Genomic DNA, 23649 nt, shown 5'->3' on the forward strand with positions numbered 1-23649 from the left:
CATTAAATGCAGCTCTATCAAAAAAGTACACTTGTGTACACTTACCATAAATGTAGATGTTCAAGTGTTTTTGCTGTTGCAGTCATCACTTGTGGATTATCCCTGCTGGGTAGCCCTCGGCCAGCCCGAATACCAGAGTAAAGATTCTCCCTCCTGCATCGGCTGCGGTTGCCTGGGACAGATGTCAGGTCGTCAGTGGTATACAGCAGGGTAGCCTATGCCATTACATCAGTTTTTCTTGCCCGAACCTAGAGAAACCCAGTCCAGAAGGTCTGAGGAGTGCCAACCTGGTGGAAGCCCATAGGCATATATAGGTGTGAAAGGATTTGACAGAGAGAAGAATAGGGGAAGGAGGGAGGGAAATAGGACTGCAACAGTGAATACACTCGAACATCTACATTTATGGTAAGTGTACACAACTCTACTATGTTCTTCATGTTTCATTGTTGCAGTCATCACTTGTGGGAAGATTCCTAAAGCTGAAAGAAGGGTGGATGGAATAAGGGAAGAAATAGCAGAACAGGCTGGACTGTTCTAAGTAGGGCCTAGCATACCCTGCAGAACTGCAGAGGCAAAGCCTGCCCAGGTTTTGGAGAATAGAGGCAAGTGGTAGTGTTTGGTGAAGCTGTGGACGAAGTCCAAGTGGCAGCTTCTAGGATGTCCTTGGTAGGGACCTCTCTTAGGAAAGCAGTGGAAGTAGATGTTGCCCTACTGGAATGGGTTTGAACAATCTTGGGTGGAACTTTCCCATGGAAGTGGTAGCAGAATTGGATACAGTGGGACATCCGTTTAGAAATAGGTTTCCCCTCTGTCCCTGGGATGAAGCTGACTAGGAGTTTGTCAGTCTTCCGGACAGATATGGCTCTATCCAGATACTATCCAAGTTGTCTGTGCACATCTAGTGTATGAAGGATTCTTTCTCCCCTGTTCTGAGGGTTAGGAAAGAAGGTGGGAAGGTGTACAGCCTGGTTCAAGGTTGTCAGACACCACCTTAGCCATAAAAGAGGGATTAGTCCTAAGGGGCACTCTGTCGGCATGGAATAAAATGAAGGGCTCAGTGGCCATGTGCTCCTGCAGCTCGGAAACTCTCCCAGTGGAGGTTATGGCCAGCAGGAAAGCGGCCTTCCAAGAAAAGGTGTTTTAGTTCTGCTGAGGCAGCTGGTTCAAAGGGGAGCAAGGTCAATTTTTCCACGACATAGTTCAGGTCCCAGGCAGGTGTCGGTGGCCTGATGAGAGATACCCCTCTAGGGAATTGTTTTAGCAGGGGGTGGGAGAACAAGGGCTGCTCTGTACGACAATGGGCAGAGACAGCTGAGGCATGAATTTTGATGGAAGAGTAAGATAATCCTTTTTCTACTAGCTCTGCCAGGTAGACTAGAATCAGAGAGAGAGACGGCAGGGAGCTGCTTGTACCTTTAGTCTGGCACCAGGCATTGAATCTTCTCCATTTTGCAGAATATGATTTTCTGCTGCTGCGCCTCCTGGCCTCATTATGTCGAGAAAATGCTTGCTCAACAGTGGGTTGTTATCCGCCTTTGGGGTATCAGCCATGCAGATATGTTGAGAGTTTGTAGATTTGGATGCAGTGCTGACCCTTTTGCATGGGTTAGGAATCCTTCTGTGAGAGGCAGTTTCCTTGGTTAACCAGACCAGCAAGGGGTACCAATGTTGTCTGGGGCAATTTGGAGCAATAAGGATGGCTCTTGACCCTTCCTCCCTGATCTTTAGCAGTACCCTTGGTATCATGGGCAAGGGGAGGGAATGCGTAAACAGGCTGCCCCAGTGGAATGAGAGAGCCTCCACCTTCCATGCTTTTGGGTGGAACTCAGTGGTGCAGAACAGGTCCAGCTGTTCTGTACGGAAGCAAAGAGACCCACCTCTGGGGTTCCCCAAGCTTGTGTTATGCAGAGAAAGGTCTCCCCCTGAAGTTGCCATTCGTGGGGTTCTATGAAATTTCTGCTGAGGTGGTCTGTTAGGGTACTGTGGATGTAGTTGGCTATCAGATGAAGCCCCATCATAGAGGCAGTCTGCCAGAGAAGCATGGCCAGACAGCAAAGCGGATAGGAGTGAGTTCCCCCCTGCGTGTTGGTGTACCACATGACTGAGATATTGTCTGTCTTGATGAGGAGCACCCCTGGTTCCAGGTGGTTCTTGAAAGCTGGGATAGCCCCGAGTACTGCCATCATTTCTTTTAGGGTGATGTGCAGGTGTAGATCCCAAGTGCCTTGGGTGCACATGTTGCCTAAGGGTGCTCCCCATGCTTTATCTGAAGCATCTGTGGTGATAATCTGGCGATGGGGAAGAAATAGAAAGGGAAGGCCCTTGTTCAGTGTGCAGTCATCTGCCTACCACAGGAGTTCATCTCTTCAGCAGGGGATAAGGGGCAGATTTTTCTCCAGAGACAGAGTGCTGGCACCAAATGTTTTTAGGTACCATTGCAGTTTTCTCATGTGTAGTGTGACCAAGGGCACCAACAAGGATACAGGATACCATGTACCCCATAGCTTGAAGGAACTTCCTTGGTGTGAGGTGCTTTCTGCAAGCCAACTGGGAGAAGTGTTGGGGAAGAAACTGTTTTTCTGGAGAGAGGAAGGCTCTTTGGGTGGATGTGTCCAGGAGAGCTCCCAAGAAGGTGATTTGTCTGGTGGGCTGGAAATTTGATTTTTCCCTGTTGATGGTAAATCTGGGAGAGGTTGAGGGTTTTGACAAAGTCGAGGTCTTGAAGGAGCTGTTCTCTGCTGTTTGCCTGGATGAGGCAGTCATCCAGATATGGGTAAATTTGGATGTTTTTCTGCCTGCAGAAGGCAATGACCGTGACCAGGCATTTGGTGAAAACTCTGCGAGCAGTACATAAGCCAAAGGGCAGAGCAGAGGAAGTACAGTTGTGTACACTTACCATAAATGTAGATGTTCGAGTGTATTCACTGTTGCGGTCATCACACACTTGGGTTATCCTGCCTGGGGTAGCCCTCAGTCAGCCCGAATACCAGAGGCTTAGTATTTCTGTGTCAGTTGCTGTCGCTCCATGAATGACGTTAGGTTGTCAGTGGTATAAAATTAGGCAGCCGACACCATTACATCAGTTTTTCTTGCCCCAAATGTCAGGAGCCCCCAAATAGGGAGCTAGGTTATGGTGGAAGAACACCACCAGTAGAAAGTAAATACCAAAAATCCTGGTAAGGAGTGAGGAAAAGAGAGAGAGAGACAAGGGGGATGGAGGGTGGGAGACCAGGACTGCAACAGTGAATACACTCGAACATCTACATTTATGGCAAGTGTACACAACTGTACTATGTTCTTCGTGTTTCACTGTTGCAGTCATCACACTTGGGTTGATTCCCAAAGCTGAAGAAAAGGGTGGAGGCAGTCAAGAAGACTGGGGGCTGGCTAGGATGCCCTGCAAGACTGCTGTTGCAAAGCCTGCCCTGGATTTGGAGATAGGCAGGTGGTAATGCTTGGTGAAGGTATGAACAAAACTCCATGTTGCAGCCTCCAGGATGTCCCTGGTAGAGACCCCTCTGAGAAAAGCTGCTGAGGTGGAGGTTGCCCTGGTGGAATGCGTCTTTATCCCCTTAGGGGGAGGTTTCCCGTGGTATTTGTAGCAGAAATGGTTACAGTGCGCTACCCATTTGGAGAGTGTTTGTTTGGGTATGGCCTTGCCCTCTGCCCCTGCTGCAAAGCTGGCTAGCAATTGGTCAGGTTTTCTAAAATATTTAGTCCTATCCAGGTAGAATCTGAGCTCTCTGTGCACATCTAGAGAATGTAGAATCCTTTCCCCCTTGTTTTGTGGGTTGGGGAAAAAGTGGGCAAATGAACTGATTGGTTGAGAACCACACTGGACACCACTTTAGGCATGAAAGCTGGGTTAGTCCTGAGGGAGACCCTGTCAGCATGAAAAATGATGAAGGGCTCCACAGCCATGAGTGCTTGCAGCTCTGAAACTCTTCTAGCTGAAGTGATGGCCAGAAGCAAGGCTGTTTTCCAAGTGAGGAATTTTAACTCTGCTGAAGCTGCAGGTTCAAAGGGGGGGTGGTGTGAGCTTTTCAAACACAAAGTTAAGGTTCCAAGCTGTGGTAAGAGCTGTTCTGGGTGGCCTTAAATTGTTATCCCCTCTTAGGAACTGTTTGATGAGAAAAGAGAGGTGGCTCTGTGCTGTAATGTGCATAGATGGCAGAGGCATGAATTTTAATAGAAGAAAAGGATAGGCCCCTGTGTAGTAGGTCTGCTAGGTAATCCAAGATGAGAGGTAGGGAGGGCTGTGCTGTTTCAGCTCCTTTAGCCTAGATCCAGGAGCAAAACCTTTTCCACTTGTCACCATAAGATTTTCTAGTGCTGGGGCGTCTGGCCTCACGTAGATCATCCAGGACTTGCTTGCTTAAGCTGGCAACTGGAGGAGAGGTCAGGGAATAAGCCAGGCTGCCAGGTTCAGGGTCTGCTGTTGTGGATGTATGAATTCTCCCTTCTGCTGGGTCAGGAGAGCTGGGATCGGAGGTAGGTGCCATGGTGGCAGGGGTGACAGACTGCACAGCAGTGGGTACCAGTGCTGGCATGGCCAGTCTGGGGCAATCAAGATTGCTCTCGTGTTTTCCTCCCTTATTTTCCTCCCTTATTTTGAGTAGTACCCTTGAAAGGAGAGGTAGAGGGGGAAATGCATAGATCGAGAGGTTTACCCATAGGAAAGATAGGGCATCCACTTTCCAGGCCTTGCTGTGAAGTTCTCTGGTGCAGAATTTGCTGAGCTGGTGATTGTTGTGGGAGGCAAAGAGGTTACAAGGTTGAAGGTGCTGTGGTCTAGCTGCCACTTGTGTGGGTCTAGGAGGTTTCTCCTTAGGCTGTCTGCTAGAGAGATTTGGGAGCCTGGCAGGAATTGTGCTTGCAGGTGAATTTGCATGGCTGAAGCCATGTGCCAAAGGGTCATTGTGAGCTTGCAGGGGGATAAGAGTAAATTCCTCCCTGCTTGTTGAAGTACCACATCACTGTGGCGTTGTCTCTCTTGATTACTACAGGCCCCGGGGAGAGTAGGAGTCTGAAAGCTGTCAGAGCGTGCTGAACAGCTAACATCTCTATTTGGCTGATGTGCAGATGTATTTGGGTTGGGCTCCAATGGTCCTGAATGCACCAGCCATCCAGGTGTGCACTCCAGGCATAATCTGATGCATCTGTGGTTAGGGTCTGGGTGGTGTGTGGTTGTGAGAAGGGAAGACCCTTGTTGTGGTTGCATGCTGCTGCCCACCAAAGAAAATCTTTCCTTAGACAGGGTTATCCTAGATATGATAGTTTCCAGGTCCTGAGAGTGTTAACACCAAAGGATTTTTAGGTACCATTGAAGTTTCCTCATATGCAGTCTGGCATATGGAATGAGTAGAATGCAGGATGCCATGAACCCTAGAGCTTGCAGGATTTTCCTTGCGGATATCTGGGTTCTGGTGGCTAGTTGACAGAAGTAGTCTATCAGATGGGCTTGTTTTTCTGGAGTAAGGACTGCCATCTGGGATGTCTTGTCCAGGCTTGCTCCCAGGAATACAATTTTTTGAGTGGGTACTAGTTTGAATTTATTTTCATTTACAGTATACCCCAGTGAGGTCAGTAGGTCCTTTAGAAAGGTCAGGTGCTGTAACAGCTTTTCCTGACTGTCTGCCTGAAATCGGTAGTCGTCTAAGTAGGGCTAAACTTGAATATTCCTTTGTCTGCAAAAAGCAATGGAGCCAGGCATTTTGTGAAAACTCTGGGAGCAGTGGATAAGCCAAAGAGAAGCGCAGAGAACTGAAAGTGCATAGATCCTGCCCTGAAACTTAGATATTTCCTGCAGGAATACCTGATTGGGATATGTAGACAGGCCTCTTTTAGTTCTAGGGTGGCTAACCAAGCATCCTTGGATAACATAGAAAGAAGCTGCTGGAGGGTAAGCATTTTGAATTTTGGTATCACTAGGAAGGTGTTTAGAATAGACAGATCGAGGATTGGGCACCAGGTGCCCTCTTTTCTGGGTACCAGGAACAGTCTGGAATAGAAACCTTGGCCCATCTGGTCTGCAGGAATAGGCTGTATTGCCCTCATGGAGAGCAAGGAATGGACTTGGTTTTGTGCCTCCGCCCACTGGTTTGGAGGAAGATCTGGAAACCCTTTTGGGGTTGGCATAGTGTGGAAATAACATTTGTATCCCTGGGACACTATGGTTAGGACCTTTCGATCGTTGAAAATAGAGGCCCAGTTTTTGGCATGGGAGGAGAGTTTTTCTCCTAGGGGCACAAGCAGGTGGGCAGAGGTAAGGGGTGGAGGTGTGCAGTCATTGTGAGTTCTTTCCATAAGGGGGTGGTTTAGCACTCCCTGTTTTTGAAGTGGAGGAACACCACTGCTTAGATCTCTGCGTTCTTTGGGACTGCTGTCTGGGGGGGGGGGGGGGGTCTGCTTCCCCTAGGTCTTGTCTGAGCTGGTCTTGAGGGGGCCGGAAAGGACCAGTGTTTGGGGAGGGCAATGCCTACTGAGGTTGGACCTGTAAGAAGTCACTGTCTGCATAGATTTATCTTTTTCTTCCATCGTAACACCTCTTCTGCCTTGGTGCCAAACAAATCGTCTTTGTTTAATGGTGCTTCCAATAGTTTTGATTTGACATGATCTGGCAAGGTCTGTTCCTTAAGTCAAGAATGCCTTCTAAGTACAGAATCTGTGACTGCTGCCCGGCAGGATGCTTCAAGGGTGTCAAAGCCACATTGCAAGGTGTGCTTAGTAACTTGGCTTGCAGAATGCATAAGTTCCTGTAATTCTTTATTTTCTGTACAAGCCGGAAAGATAGATATTTTCTGTTTAAGGAGTTCCATAGTATGTTGCTGGTATTTCAGCATGTGGAACTGACAATTTAGTGCTCTAATGGCAAGAGTTGCAGAGGTGTATACTTTTTTTTACCCCATCTGTCTAAAGCTCGGGAATCCCTGTCCGAGGGGGTGGGATTCTTAGCTGTGGTTGCTTTTATTCCTTTAAGTCCTTGGGAGATGACCTCTCGGTCAGCAGCAGGATTTTTGAAAAGAAAGTTGTGCGAGTCAGGGACTCTGTAATACCTGTCAGGCTTCCTGGGAGCAGGTGGGAAGGGTGTCAGGGGTTAAACTGTATTCCATAAAGACATCATCCACAACATCCAGGACAGGAGGAATGGCTAAAGGTCTGTGCTGTGGTAAATCTAAGAATTCCCCGAGTCTCTTTTTGGACTGAAGACAGACCTGACACTCCTACTGGAAATGCTCCCTTAAAGTATGTAGGGTTTCGCCAACAGAAAAATCCTCTGGATGAGAGGCAGAAGGAATGGATTTCTCTGCATCTGAATCTTCATAAGCAGACAAGGGTTGCATGTCTTCATATTCAGAAATCTCAGAGTCATTGGACTCCTGGTCAGATAAAATTGCTGGGGACGAGTCTCTTTCTTTTAGAAGGGGTAGGCTGGCTTCCCCTAATTAGCATGACAAGGTCTTCCGCCATTTTAAGCATTTGAGACTGAGGCATGGAAGCAGGTGCTTGAGCTTGGGTCGTCGTTTTTTTAGGCGTAGTTCGTACCCTGGGCCTTAGAAACTCGGTAGTTTTAGAAAGAACTGAAGACGTGAAATAAGTCGTCGGTTTGTGTCGAGTATCGGTAGTGCGAAGAACTTCCTCGGAAGCCGGTGCCTACTCAGCGGCTCCGGACCCATCCAACGTAGAGGCACCTGCAGGATCCTTAGTCAAAGAAGAGTCTCACGGCATACTAGACTCTGAAAGGGTATCGGTAGCAGCCTGCGAATCCACAGAAGCGGGCATCAGGGGCTGCGAAAGCTCCTCACGGAGTACCGACGAACTGGCGACTAGCTTAACGGAAGCGCCAACGACAGTTTTGGACCTGTGTGGTCTGTCTCCGTCTTTATCCTTACGTTTTTTCAGAAGATCGGTAGTTGGATGGCTTACTGAAGCCATTTTGGAATACGGAGATGGAGAGCAAAAGTATTTAGCTACGATAAGGGCCCAATGGCGTATTATTCTGGTGTTGAACAAAGCACAAAACCGACAGCGAGGGATGTCGTGGTCTAGGCCTAAACAGGTGACGCAGTAAGAATGGAAATCTCGGTGTGGTATTCGCTTTTCACAGGCGAGACAATTGTTAACTTTTTCTGACAACAGTTAGAGCAAGAAAAAAGGATCCCCAATGGGGTACTTAGCTTTAGAAGAGTTCAACTTCAATTTTGGAAATGAAAACTCCAGTAGCGGCCGACCGGCACTCGTGCAAACTGCTTCTACTTCGGGCTCCTCGGCAAGAAAGACTGGTGTAATGGCATTGGCTGCCTGATTTTATACCACTGACAACCTGACGTCAGTCCTGGAGCAACAGCAACCTATGCATAAATGCTAAGCCTCTGGTATTTGGGCCGACTGAGGGCTACCCCTGGCAGGATAACCCAAGTGTGATGACTGCAACAGTGAAACACGAAGAATATCTGAAAGTGTTGTGAGCCTGACCTGAAGCGAAGAAACCTTTTGGAGGACTCCCTTATTGGAATGTGAAGGTAGGCATCCTTTAGGTCCAGGGTAACAAGCCAGGCATTTGGGGTCAGCATAGGCAAGAGTTTTTGAAGAGTAAGCATTTTGAATTTTGGGACTTGCAAGGAAAGGTTTAGCGTGGATAGATCCAGAATAGGGTGCTAAGTGCCCTCTTTCCTGGGTACCAGGAACAATCTGGAATACAACCCTTTTCTGGGTTGTTCCTGAGGTACAGGCTCCACCGCTTTTTGGGCACAGAGTTTCTGAATTTGTTTGAGGGCCTCTGCCTGCTGACTTGAAGGTATGTCTGGGTACCCTGTTAAGATTGGTCTTTCTTTGAAGGAGAATCTGTATCCCTGGAAAATGATTTTTAGGACCCATTGATCCTTTGTGATGGATAGCCAGCTGACCTTTGGGGAGGGGGGGGCAGAGGGGGGAGGAGAGTCATTGCAAGTCTTTAGGGTAGGGAGTGGACTTAGAACTCCCTGACTTGGGGATAGCAGAGGTCCATTGTCTGGGCCTCAGTTGTCCTTGTGGTTGCTGCCTGGAAGGTCTATCCCTGCAGCCTTTTCTTTGCATAGGTCTGGATTGGGAAGGAAAGGACCAGTGTTTGGTGGGAAAGTTCCTGCTGAATATGGGAGGTTGGACCTGGAGGAATTCAACTGTCTGCATTGATTTAGCCTTATCCTCCATTTTCATGATCACCTCCTCAGCCTTAGATCCAAACAAGCAGTCCTTATCCGGGAGGGGGGGGGTGTCTAGGAGCTTGGATTTAACATGATCAGGCAGAGGTTGCTCTTTCATTCATGCATGCCTCCTAATGAGTGACCCTGCCACAGCAGCCCTGCTAGACGCTTCAAGGGCATTGTATCCACAATGGAGGGAATGCTTTGCTACCTGAGAGCTGGAGTGCAAGAGCTCCCCTAGCTCCCTGGAAGCAGAACTGTCTGGCAAGGATGAAATCTTCTGTTTTAATAGTTCCAAGGTATATTGCTGATATTTTAACATATGGAACTGGCAGTTAAGAGCTCTAATAGTTAATGTAGCAGAGGTGTATACTTTTTTTTACCCCATCTGTCTAGAGTTCTGCTGTCCTTGTCGGAAGGAATAGGATTTTTGGATGAACTGGCCATAGCACCTTTGGGTCCCTGGGTAATGACCTCTGGGTCTGCTGCAGGATTTTTGAACAAGTATTTGTGAGTGTCTGGCACCCTGTAATTCCGGTCTGGCTTTCTAGGTGCAGGGGGCAGGGCATCAGGTGTGAGGCTAGACTCCATAAAAACATCCTCCACCACATACAAAACGGGAGGAATGGCTAAGAGTTTGTGCTAGGGAAGATCCAGAAACTCCCATAGCCTGTTCTTAGACTGGGGGTAATCCTGAGCTTGCCAGTGGAAATGTTCCCTAAGGGTATGTAAGGTCTCAACAAAGGATAGGTCCTCGGGGGGTGCAGATGGAATGGATTCCTCTGCATCAGAATCCTCAAAGGCGGTAAGGGGCGGCTGTTCATTGCCTGAATCCAAATAATCAGATTCTTCAGTGTCAGGTTCTGATAGAATCTCAGGGGGAAGATCCCTTTTCCTTTTGGATGGGGTGGTCTGGTTACCTCTAATGAGAGAGATAAGGTCTTCCACCATTCTTAAGGAGGAGTTGTGACTGAACAGGTTGTTTGAGGAAGATGGCAGCTAGGAATTGTTTTTCTGGGAGTGGTCTTGCTCTTAGACCTCAGTGCTTCAATGGGCCTGGGTGCGGCTGTAGCTGGTGGCATGCATGGTAGTCGGCCTTTGTCTGGCGTCAGTTGTTCGGAAAACCTACTCGGAACCCGGTGCCTGCATAGTGGCTCCGGACCCAACTGTAGGGCTGACAACAGAAATAGCAGATGTAGACTGTTCCAGTGGCATACCGGACTCCGAATGGGTCTTGGTAGAGGCTTGTCAAGGAATAGCGTCGGGCATCAGGGGCTGTGTAGGTGTCTCACTGAATTCCAGTGTACTGAGACTGGCTTCAAGGAGGAGTCATCCAAAGGCCTAGTTTTATGTGGTCTGTCTCTTTATTGTTTCTCTTTTTGGGAATATCCACTGAATGCTGACCAATGGATGCCATTTCATATTGTGCAGACTTGTCTTTGAAATGTCTAGCCACAATTTATGCTCTATGGCGAATTGTCCTAGAGTTAAAGATGGCTCAGAACCGACACCCAGGGACGTTGTGGTCTGGGCCTAAACAGGTTACACACAGGTTATGGAAGTCTCAGTGTGGTATTTGTTTTCCACAGCAGAGACAATAATTTACTTTTTCGGACATCGGTTAGTGCAAGAAAAAGATCCCCAACGGGGTACTTAGCTTTGGTCATTTTCAACTTCACTCTGGCAACGGCCGACCGACAAACACGCAAACTGCTTCTGCTTCAGGCTCCACGACAAGAGAGACTGCTATAATGGCGTTGGCTGCCCTGCTTTATACCACTGATTACCTGACATCAGTCCCAGGTGACTGCAGCAGACACAGGATGGAGAATCTTCACTCTGGTATTCGGGCCGGCCGAGGGCTACCCAGCAGGGATAACCCACAAGTGATGACTGCAACAGTGAAACACGAAGAACATCTAAACATTCAATATCAATACGGTGCCTGGGTGTATTACAAATTATAAACGGTGCTTGATTACAGAAAAACATTCAGTTATACACATAAACATTAAACAACCTTAAATCATAAAACATCCACACATACTCACCAGATTAATAGTGTCGAATACCTGTACTTCACCGATTATTGCACTCCCAGGATAGGCTAGGTAACAGTTTTCATTATTTATAGACAATGCACAGAGACCTGGTTGGGGAACAAGAATAAATAAAATGAATAAAGTATACTCAACACAAGTTGCTACTCAAAGTACTTTCCCATTCCCCAGATTGAAGTTAAAAATAGCTAAAATTAACCAAAATCCACATCTTATGAGACATGGTGTTCAACCCACACACAAGACACAACTAGACCGAAAGTCTTTATATCAAATTTGGTGCCCACAACTACATTTACCCAGACAACCAAAAGATAACATTATGAACAAACCTCTACAGAAAAGGGTCCACAACTGGCTACTTATCTGCCCGATGATGAAAAGTTTGCACGAGGATACTAATAGCAAGAATGTTCTGAGTTTTGGCATGTCAGTACGCACCTTTTACACCAACACAATCATCTTATGCTAAAGGCACAGTACAGTGCATGATGAAGGAGCCTAATACCTTGCAGGCTGACTGGATGTACGGTATCTTTGCCAGGATATATCCAATATGTTAAAGGCTATTGTGACAGTGACATAATGAAGAATATCCAGGGATATTCTGGCCACAAAGGATGGGAGGAAAGGTATACAGACTCCCTTTCTTCTCAGATGAGAAAGAACACACTTGTCAGCCGAGAGTACTTGCATGGGCACCTTGAGCAAAATCCTGACCTGGGAGTTATGGGGAAAGGCAAAGAGGTCCATCAAAAGGACAATCCAGTGTTGCATAAAGGACTTAACAGGTCTCAGACCTGACCTCCACTCATGGATATTAATGAAGGATCCATTTAGCTGGTCCTCCAGCACATTCCGCCCCAAGAGAACACAGAGCACCTAAACATGAGGTGGTCTTGGAAAGCTACCTCCTAGTTTAGCAATGCCAATCTGTCCAAATAGGAGTGTCTCCTTTGTCTGCAACTACCATGCATATGACTGGCACCCACACATTTCTGAAGAACTAATCAATAGTGATAATTTTTAGCACCTCCTTGATGCTGATGTGGTGGTTTGGGTCTTCCCTGTCCAGCTACCCTGAACTCTGAAGCGTCCAATGTGGGTTCCCCAATCAAAGTCTGATACATAATCTACCTGGGTTTGACTAGTCGGGGGGGGGGGGACAAGGGCATACCTACATTTCAACTCACCTAAATAGCCCACCAGCTGTACCTCAAGACAACAATGGGAATAAATGAGAAGTGCTCCCACCACTCGGTACAGGTGTTGCAGCCACTGGTTCCTTGGGTACCATTTGATCTTTTTCATGTGGTGCTACACCAAAGGAACAATAAGAAAACAGACATAAATACCCAGTGGCTCGAAAAAAATCTCTCAAGCTGACAACTAACTTTTGTTGGTAAAGCTGAGGAAGAAGGTGTTAAGGGTACCTTGTCCAACCCTGTTCTTGGCAGTATGTAGCACTTCTAGAAATGTCTAGATTCTTGACATTTACATGTACAGTGTTTTGAATTTTAAACATTTATTTACTTTAAATAATAAAAGCAAACTCTGGAAGGGGATAAACTTCACTTTTACAAGTTTACAGAGATTCGTAGGCTGTTAAGACAGAAGACAGGAAGACTTGCAGCTGCCCTGAATTTCTCATGGAGCTAAACCTGAATTATGCAGGTATGATTAGACGCTACCTGCCCTGTCCTGAAAGGGAGTTCTCTGGCTAGAGGGAGGGGAGCCTCTAGCTGGAGGGGGTCATTTGCTTGTGGGCTTACAAGGCCTTGAAGGAGGAGCAGTACGGGAGTGCTTCCTAATAAACTAAACTAGTTTCTGTGAAACATAGGGATTGGTGAAACCAGTAAATGTTTAAGGTCCTGCACATTTCTTTGCTTTTTTGCTGCAGAGATTTGAAAAGATCTGCTACTTTAAAACCAAAAAGTGTAGCAATGTCCAAAGGAGCATCAATGAGCTTTGCCCTGAAATCAACAGGAAGGGATTTGTAAGCAAAGCCAAGAGTATCTGTGTAAAGCTGACCTGGCTGAGGATTCAGCAGCATCGTAACTACACTTGAGAGTGTCTTGTGACCTGGGAAGAGAGAGCCAGGAGAGAAGACAGAGATGCTTTGGTAGGGGAGTCTGGAATATCTGCCAGGTGTTTGGTGGCAGATTCTAAGAGGGTCAAGGAATACTTGGCCATGTGAGTCTGGTAGTTTGTGGCTCTGAAAGCCAAGGTAGCCGAAGTAAATATCTTTTTGCCCAACCTTTCCATGGCCTTGCTATCTTTGTCAGCAAGGAGAATGGTGGTAGGAGTTTGGAGGCTTTGTCTGTAGAGACTAACATAGTGGCAGGTGGACACAATCAGACGCTTAGCAGTGTCAGGCACCTTGTAAAGCCTGCCTGGTCTGCGTGGGGCAGGAGGTTGGGAGTCAAAGATGCTGAAGAGAAGGCATCTAAAAAGTCAGGCAGGATAGGAGGAACAGCAGATGGGCTGGGAGTTTCCATTTGAATGAGGGTGTAATACCTCTTTTGTACCTCAGTCATTTATGAGGATTCCCATTTAAAGTGTTCCTTCATCCTATTAATAGTTTCATCAAAGATCAAGTTTTCAACTGGGGAGTCAGAGTCCACTGACTCTTCCTCTGTGGATCTGTATCCCAAGCGGGAAGATAACAGAGTTGTAAGACAGTGATTCCTCTGAGAAATCTGAAAGGACTTCCTCTTCTCTAGTAACTGCCTTAGTAGGCTGAGGCCTAGAGCTCAGGAGAGGAGGAGAAGTAGAACCAGTAACAGCAGTGGTAGGCCTCTGTGCCATAAAGGCACTGAAAAGGCTTTGACTGAAAGCCTGTCAATCAGACATGCTTTCTGTAGTGGAGGAAATATGTTTTCTCTTTTTTCTTCTTTTAAGTGATCCAGTGGCTGTCTGCCTAGAAACCGGTGATTGCAAGGGTTCAGAGGGCTCAGACGGCTCCTCTGAAAATGCAGGCCCCCTCCCCCAGCTTCGGAATCCGGCGCCGGAATAGCTTTTGCAGACGTGCTCTCGCCTAAGGATAGTGCGGTGTCCTTAGAGGTACGTGCTCCATCCAGAGTGGCGGATCAGGGCCCAGATCCTGGAACCAGGCTGTTAGCCACAGGTTGGGGATCGGTTCAAAGAGGATCAGCAGTAGACGAAGGCTGTAAGGTCCTGGCTTTCTTTTTTGGTGGCTCTGCGGAGATGTCTGAGGAGCCCTCCATCTGTAAAGTAAGCTGCTTCAGACATTGGTTTAAAGATTAAGCGCATGCAAGCGACTACGTAGTGTCTTAGGCACAAACACCTGACAAATAGGGCAGGACTTGTGGTCATGCGACCATCCCAAACAGAAAAGGCACCCATCATGGGCACCATTATGAGGGATTCGGTGGCCGCACTGACACTTACCCTTTCTGGATGACATGAACAAGCAATACTAATTTTTAGAAGGACTGAAAAGGTCCACAACAGAAACACCTGGCGTACGACTGGCAGCTGAAAAGTTCTTAAGGCTGGAGCGTGCCATCATCTTTATGGCCCACGCACTCTCAGCCACGTCAGACGTCTCACAAACCTTAGAGGGACTGAAAGCTTTTGGATACTGGCTGTACGTATGCGAGACTAGAGGAGTAAACCCATATGCAGAATAATGCAACATGGAACTAGAAGGACATCAACTTCCTCTGTGAGTTACCATTAAGTATAAGGACATCATGAGCTCACCCACATCAGGTGAAAGGAAGTGGATGAAAGGAGAGCAACATTTGGTCACTGATGAAGTAATGAAGAGAAGCAGGTGCTGTGAACAAGAGACTGAGAAAGGTGTATGCTGGAGGCTGTACCCACTCAGGAAAGGTCTGATTTGGCCCTTATGCAGACATCAGATGATATTCTTAACAGTGCACTCGCAACCATGTATGGTCTTATCCCTCCATGCATCAAAAGAATGCTCTAAAAATGACCATAGATACCACAGCTGCAAGTATTGTACAGAAAGCCTTCTCAACTCTTGCAGGAGAATCAGAGACTTTGGGTTAGGGAAGGAGCAAAAGAAAGCTCTTTCTGCTCAAGCACAATCTCTCTATGAACTTGTTAGAAAACTCAAGAGCTCGCACATACTGAAAAGACTTGCTAGACTACTCCAGCACAAAGTGTGATACTCAAACCCCTCCTTCAAATGGATGCTACAGAGCTCTCCGTCTTGAATCAACATGTGAAAGTTTCATCCCATAGGAGTCTATGGAAAAGTTGCCACCAACCAAATGGAGGGCAGTATAATGACAACAGAGTTTGGGAGAGAGTGTGAGAGAGAGAAGGCCTTCAGCAATGCTTGTTCTCATGCACTCATTTTGCTTCCAGGCAGATTTCAGTTAACATCACAAAAGACATCTTCCTGTCGATCAGTGCAACGGCTATCCTCCAGAGTGGCCATGTTGAAATTGTTGAGAGAGAACTTGAGCTTATTCCACCTTCTACACAGGGTAGCCAGGTTAAAAACGTTGCCACTTAAAGAATTCCCATGTGCTGTATTCCTCTTCCTGTACACCTCACAATGCAGGGAAATATCAGTGTGGAGTCTGGCTGGTGAGCAAACTACCACAGGAACACTATGAGCAACTTAAGCTTTTTTGAAATTGAAGGCAAGAACTTTTCCATGACAAACATTAACAACAGATGTCTGAGCTCTATGGAAGCAACAATAATGAACTGGAAAAATGTGTCTGGATAAGTCATCCTGGACCACCTGCATATTTGCAGTACCTGCAGGCAAGGGACACATGCATCTCCAAATGCAGCAACTAAAGAATGTATAGAATGTGCAAAACAAAAGCTCTTCAAAGAAGTTTCAACTGTTACTCTTGCGGAAGACCCTTCAAAGGAAGATCTGGTGTTCCACAGCATTTGAAAAATGTGGCCTAACACCCATAGGGCGGCCACGGTGATGCAGCAGTTAGCATTGCTGCCTCACAGTAAGAGGTTCTCCAGTTCGATTCTTGGCTGGGGTGCCTTCTGTGCGGACTCTGCATGTCCTCCCTGTGGTCGCGTGGGTTTCCTCCGGGTGCTCCGGTTTCCTCCCACATCCCAAAGACATGCTGTAGGTGGATTGGACACTCAATTGGCCCAAAGTGTGTGCGTGTGTGCCTTCTGTGGAAGGTTGGGTGCTGGGCTGGCAACTTGACACCGTAAAAAAAAACCTCCACTGCCAATCATGAGTGGATAGATGACCCGCTGTGGAGACCCCTAACCGGGAAAAGTCGAAAGAAGAAGAAAAAGGCCTAATACCCATAACCTTATTTGATCATAACTTAAACATGTGGAAGGCACTCCTTGAAAGACAAATAATCAATACTTTACAACACTTGAGTGCTTGATGATAAAAAGGAAAGTTCTTTGCACTGATTAATACTATAGGCTATCCTGCAATATGCCATGATTCAAAAACATCCTAATTATTTTATCTTCAGATCATAACTAGAGAACTATTTCAGAATTATCACTTTAGTGGCATAAAACAAACAAAAAAAAATACAGAATAAAACAAAAATATAACAAACAAAAATGATTAAAATGTTTCCTAGCATCTCAGCTGAAAAGACTAGGGTTTCTCACCTAAGACACAAGCTGCAGGACGATATATGTAGTGATCGAGAGCTGGGCTGTCAACTGACTCCAAATGTAATGAAATCAGAGCAACCAGATGGCAGGTAGAAAAGATGAGCTCATAAGCAACACTTCCACAATTCCTGACCCATACATGAAATACTACATCATACTCTATCCACAGCACCTGGTAAGCCTCTCCCAGATTGGTCATCACTAAGAAATGCAAATAAAAATCCCAGTCATGTTGAAACTACTAACTCTCTACATTCACTCTCATATGCAACACACACTGCAAAACTTCCATAAGGCTTAAATTATCAATTGTCAGAATAAACATTCAAAAGTCCTGTAAAAATGAGCTGCCAAGGGCAGAAGGCAGGAGATTTGCTACCCATATTACCTGTAGGATTAGGAGGTGTATCTCTGATTGTGTGAAGCACCTTCATGTCTCGAATATTGTGAATGTACAAGGATTCCTCTAAACACACTATCAATCTCTGTAGGACACAACACAAAAGCACTCCAATCAGTAGACTGTTCTTTTGTCTTAACATTCTACTCATCAAGACTTTACAAACCAGAAAAATGTCACTGTTAAAGAGCATTATACAAGGAAAACCAAACTTAACTATAGACTAACAAAATGCAGTTCAGGGATTGGACAATTTCAGGAGAGTACTACTGATCAAGTTTTACTCCACAAACTTAACAGCTGTATGGTAAAAAAGCTACCTATTAAACATTTTAAGAATTTTGCTCAAACAAAATGACAGCTGTTAGAAATCTGGAAAGAAATCCTAAAGGTACTTATTTATATACAAAGTCTAAATGACAAGCAATAAATATGGTGTAAGGCGTTTCACTTTTTTGGAAAAAGTGATGTCTGATCTCTAATAAATGGAAGTTTTGTACTTACCATACAGCTGGATCCCTTTCACCCTATTGCATCTGATATGACTGATGGGTATTTGGTGTCCGATCCAATCTGGCATTTGCTAGTGCTCCTTGCCTCAAGCTCCTTCAACATTTTGCCTCCCATAATCCGGCTATGCACTAATTGTCCTCAAATCACGTTGGCTGACTAACACTGACTGGATTCTGAACATATTTAAAAACTACAGCTACAAAGGAGCAGAATAAGTGTAGGCTGGTCTGCCAGGTCCTTAGGAAAAGGTGACAATTTGGAAGGTGGGGTGGGAAGGATTCATATAAGATGGACTACTGAGTTATGGTAAGTGCATAACTTTCACATTGTATTTCATCTGGTCTATCCTATCAAATAAATGGGTCAGAATTCCAAACTACTTGAATTCATGAGTGGCATCATGGCAAGGATGCTCTAAATCTGGGAATTATATCCACCTTCTAGTGCATGGCAAAGATAAGCACCACAGACGTTTGCTGCATGATAAATGTCATCTATAGTAGAATTCCTGAAATAATGCTGTGGAAACTTAAACAGACTTTGCCGAGTGACCTCTAGGCTAAGCTGGTAATATGTCTGTGGAGTGTATGCAAAGGATAAGCAGTTGAACAGCCATCTGGACAGGGTTATCTTATACAACTTTTGGCCAAGCTTACTTGGCGCAAAGCAGATTAATAACTGGTCATCTTTTCTGACCGCTTTGTCCTATGCAGGTTAAATCTGAGCTATATATGTCTAGGGAGTGTAGGATGTTCTCTCCTTTGTTAGACTAGGAAAGAAAACAAGTAAATGTACCAGCTGGTTTAGACTGGACTCTTGAGGTAAACCTGAGAATAAAGGAAATATTACTTCAAAGTGACACTCTGTCTTTATAAAAATGGAGTGTTATAAGATAAAGTTTGCAATGCTGAAATTCTCTTGCAGACTTAACAGCTATCAAAACTAAAATTTTCAACATGTGGAATTTTAGCTTTGCAGAAGAAACTGGTTCAAAGGGGGCTTTTATCAAAATTTCTACAACAAAATTAAGGTCTTGAGGAGGAACCAGGTCCTTGGAGGAAGTAGAAGAAAGTCTCCTTTGTAAAGGACCTTGAATAATTTGAGAGACGCAAGAGAATGTCTATCAAAACCACTATGAAAACTGGAAATGTCTACTAGTTATGCACAGTAACCAGGAACAGCATCAAATAGATTAGACAGGAACTGTTGGCCCCCTGAAACAGAAAAGGGGTCCACACCTTGATTCACTGTTCATATAAAGAAGTATTTCCATTTTCTTTTGTGCACTTTAGGAGTAGATTCTTATTGAGAATCACCAAGAAAATGTGAACTACACTCAAAGACAATAAAGTGGGCTTGGCCCATCAAAGAAATCATGCAATTAAATTCAGGATCTATAAATCTGGGTGCGGCTACTTGGACAGATAAGAGGAAAGATCCTGGCAAAAGATCAAGAATGTATGGGTGCTTTGTTAGGTGCCACCTAAGCAAGAGAAACTAGGTACATCTTGACCAAAGCAGGGGAATGAGGATCACACTTTCATAGATTCACAGGTAAGTACTAGGCTAGTTGCTCTTGTGGGCCACTTTAAGCCTAGCCAATTTCCCTTCCAAAGTGAGACTCAAGCTCTGTATTTTGTGTTTGTGAGGTTAACACCTTAACCATTATACCAACCCGCAAAACCTTTGCATGCTGTTCAATAAAAAAAAATCTTGAGAATGAAGGAAAAGGTGGAAAGGCATAGACTACTGCTTCTCTTAGGGAATGTCCCTCTGGAGTGAAATAGCTGTTGCACTTGGTGCTGGACTAAGATACAAACAGAATGCAGCAATATTTGCTGGCCAACTGCTCAAATGGGAGAACACTCATGAAGCATTAGGAAGGATCTGCTCAGCCTGTCCATTAGTCAGCTGGCCCTCCCTGGAACACGTGTTGTGATCAAAATGTGATGCAAAGCAATTGCCATTGTCAAACCATCATGGCCTCCATGCAAAGAGGACAGGATATAGCTCCTCCTTGCTTGTTCAAATATCAAGGCAGGCACGTTTATCTGTATGAATGGAAATTACTACCAGAGGAAGAAAGTCTTGGAAAGTGAAAAGGACCACTCATCTACAGAATGCTGATTTTTTTTGTCCGATTCCAAGTTCCTTAGACAATTCTCCATTCAAGGACCACTCATCTACAGAATGCTGATTTTTTTTGTCCGATTCCAAGTTCCTTAGACCATTCTCCATTCAAAATGCCCACCCACCCCAGACAGGAGGCATTTATGGTGACCGCTGCTGAGGATGGAGAGAGAACGAAGAGTCTCACCACAGAAAGTGTTAAAGAAATGAGTCACCATTTTAAATGAGTCCTGCACTGTTGGGTGATAAGTTTTAGGGGTGACAGATGATCTGATATCTAGGACCACTTGAACTTTGAACATCCACTGCAGTATGAGCATGTAAACGTATACATGAATGACCATGACTATTGTGCATGCCAACCCTATGACTTGGGAGCAGCAGAAAAAACACAGGACAGATACAATCTAGAAGACATTAGAATGATACTCTAAGGGACTGAAATCTGTTGGGGGGAGGGGGGTGACAGTGCACTTAGTTATGTCCAGATGGCAGCCAAAAAACAGTATGGATTGAGTCAGTTGAAGTTTTGACATTTAATAGTTCACAGAAATACCTCCAGCAGTTGGGCAGATCTGTAGCAAGTAATCTCTGGCTGTGATGAAAAACTTTCTGGTTGCAGCAGCAAACAGCCAGCTGCCCAAGTATAGGAATACATGGACCTCTGAGTCTCAGGTGGGTTGCAACTACCACCCATGCACTTGGTGAACACTGGGAGAAGGTTGTGGTGAGACTGAAGGGCAGACTTCTGAATAGAAAATGACTGACTCCTAGCCAGACGGATATAAAAACAGTCTAAATGCCTTTATATAGAGGGAGACATCCTGAAGGATGTTATTAAGCACATCACATTTTTGCTTTCAGACAGGGCAAAATCACTTGGATCATGACCATTTTTAATGGGGTCTTCTTGATGTATAAGTTTAGGCCACTGATATCCAGGATTTGTCCATGGTCCTTGTTTTTCTATGGACCTAAAAAGAATCTTGAACAGATTCCAGATACTCTCTCAAGAGTGATACTTCCTGCATGGGACCTCTTGGATACCTCTTTTCTCTAAAAGAATAACTTCTCTTTTGTCTGCTTTTAACTGGTAGGGTGAAACGTCTGGAAGCGGCAGAGAATGAAGGGGCAAGGGATGGGAAAAGGGTATGGTACAGCCTCTGGATACCCTCTCTCCCAACTAGACTTCCTGCATGATGGCCATCCACGCAGGTGAGTAGCGATGCAAGTGGCCCCTGACTGCCTCCAGAATGAACACTCCGGCAAGCCTTCCAGGATACTGGAAGTGTTTTCCCAAAAAAGGCCACAAAAATCCTGATATCCCAGACCTCCATGATCTCTGGGTTGGCATCGGTTAAAGGGGGATGCCTCTCTACCACAGCCACTCCTGTCTGAAGTGGAGTCAAAGGGTTTCTAGAACCACAGGTGTTTGGGCCCCCTTCTGATTCCTGATATGGGATCTTTGAGTGGTCTCAAATTTGACACCTATGGTAGGCAGAGTCTTACCTTCCTGCTCATGCTTCTAACATGTCTTTTACTGGAGAAACAAATAAAGCAGAACAATCAAAAGGAGCATTAGTGAAGGGTGTCTTAAAGTTACCTGTAAAGTCTCAACAGCACAGACAACCAGGACATCTAATGGTAATGCCTGTGCACACCACACTACACTTCCAAGTAATGTGCATTACATACCAGTCATATAAAAAGTTGAGTAATATTTAGCATGGTCCACACTGGCGTCTATATTTTCTTGACTCTGGCATGGGTGGCTTTCACAGAAGGTCTAAACCTTATTCTGCTAAATCTCACTGGATGTGATTCACATGTATTAAGCAGTCCAACACACTTAAGGCAAATGTATCAGAGGCTTATGCACACTTCCCCATTCTGTTCATCACTCTACACTCCTTGTTAGGTGAACAGACAGCAGATGCATCATATGTCTGCTACCACTTGGTGACTTCTGCTATGGCCATAAGAGTCCAACAACAGCCTCCTGAACTAGTGTTGCCTACCCTTAGTGGGGGATGAAGAATTTTATCAGGCTTCCTTGGTATACCTTCTCAAGAATACGATTCCTGCCATGTCCTCCTTGTGGCCAAATCTATAAGCTGGTCAGCAGGAGGGACTATCCAGCAGGTAGAGGGTGAAGAGCGTTAAGCCTCAACGGGCACTTCCTCCTGGAGGGGGTGGGGGGAGTTGGGCTCAGTTGACCAAGATCTCCTCTGTCTCACCAATTTAAGGATTTCTCTAAAGGTGGTGTGTTATGTAGTGCATAAGAGGGAGCCATCTTGCTTATCCAAGTTTGTGTCTGATGTATCCAAACTCACAGAAGAATCAGACTGAGCCTGCAATGTTTTTTTTTTAAGTCTACCCATTCTGTTCTAACCCACAGATTTCTAATGAATGGATTGATACACTGATTGTTGGGTGTTATGGGGTTGAAGCCAACATCTGTGAAGGCTGTGCAGGTGCCCAGAGAAGAGTGGAAATCATCCTCTTCACCACTTCAAATGCCGAACGAGGATCCATCAGCATCATTCAGTCCTGACCCCAAGCCACATCCACCCCCATCAAAGTGGACATAAGTGGCTCTGGAGAAGGGAACCACAACACCAACAACCCAGACAGCTTCTAAGTAGAGATCGATGCCAACATATCAAAAGTTGAGAACTCACACCAAAAACAGCACCAAGCAAGTTGGCAGTGAAGACAATGCTGAAAACCTGACAATGAGTAGCTGGTCCAGAGATTCAGTTGAAGTCCAGTGTCAGTGTCAAGTGAATCAGATACAGAAGTGCCAATGCTGAGGAAAGGGTACTAGTCGGTGCTGGACAGACATGCTTGGGCTGATGTCTCAGTTCTAAAACCAACAGTGCCAAAGCATGGACCGGGGAAGGAGCATGTATGAGTGATGAAGGTTCAACCTGATCACCCCTTGATACTGATGGAAATGGGATAACACCCATCTCTATCTGGGCCATTAAAAAAGTCCTCATCATTGATCTTAATCGGTGCCAGTGGTGCTTCTGAAGGACCTGACAGACTGACGGAAGTGGTTCAGTGTGGTCTTAAGATGTAGCAGGACAGCTCCTCTCTGATGTCAGATGATAGCTGCTCTAGGAAATCTAGATGGAATAACTATCTGCTCCAAAAGAAGTGGAATCGAGGGAGAAGACCCTCACACCACAAGAGGTGTCAGAGGCGACTGTGCTGTCTCCTAGTTCTGGACTTTTGGGACAGAAGATGGGCAGGCATCAACCAATATCCTCTTTCTGGAGACAGATAAGTTATGTACTCACCATAAGTTGGCATCCGTGTTGTCCATTTTCATTCCTCCTCACCAAAGGGTATGGATCTGACACGGCAGCATACATAAAACTTTGGATCCAGCTATCGAGCTTCTCCCCTCTACCCATAATGTTCTATTCTATCCCCAACACCTCAGATACAGTTTGCTGCCTAATCTTCCATTTTACAATAGAGAGAGATACAGACATAATAAAGTCAGGGCTCAAACCTGGAACCAATGCAGTCTAACAGATAGTCTAACAGATACTTCTAGGAGTGACAGAGCTGGCAGATGAATGGGAGGGGAGGCAAGGAAGAATGAAAATGGGCAATACAAATACCAAGTTACAGTGAGTACATAACTTGCAAATCTGATGATGTCCTTTTCATTCTTCCTCACCAATGGAACAGTCTTCCCAGCTATGTAGCCCTCTGGAGGCCGTCATCGAAG

The 23649-nt window shown here is 45.6% G+C and overlaps 1 protein-coding gene across 1 annotated transcript in view; it reads right to left on the reverse strand.

Annotated features, from left to right (window-relative positions):
* The window catches only part of WIPI2 (WD repeat domain, phosphoinositide interacting 2), a gene marked incomplete in the record, with an annotated part of 1162476 nt that overhangs the window by 770818 nt on the left and 368009 nt on the right, over nucleotides 1-23649 (reverse strand). Inside the window, 2 exon segments of the mRNA XM_044089486.1 lie at nucleotides 11234-11331; nucleotides 17250-17346. Of these exon segments, the coding sequence (XP_043945421.1) occupies nucleotides 11234-11331; nucleotides 17250-17346 (195 nt within the window).

The sequence above is a fragment of the Protopterus annectens genome, chromosome 12.part0, assembly GCF_019279795.1.
Source record: "Protopterus annectens isolate FY-2018-M chromosome 12.part0, PAN1.0, whole genome shotgun sequence".
In the NCBI taxonomy this organism is placed as follows: domain Eukaryota; kingdom Metazoa; phylum Chordata; order Ceratodontiformes; family Protopteridae; genus Protopterus; species Protopterus annectens.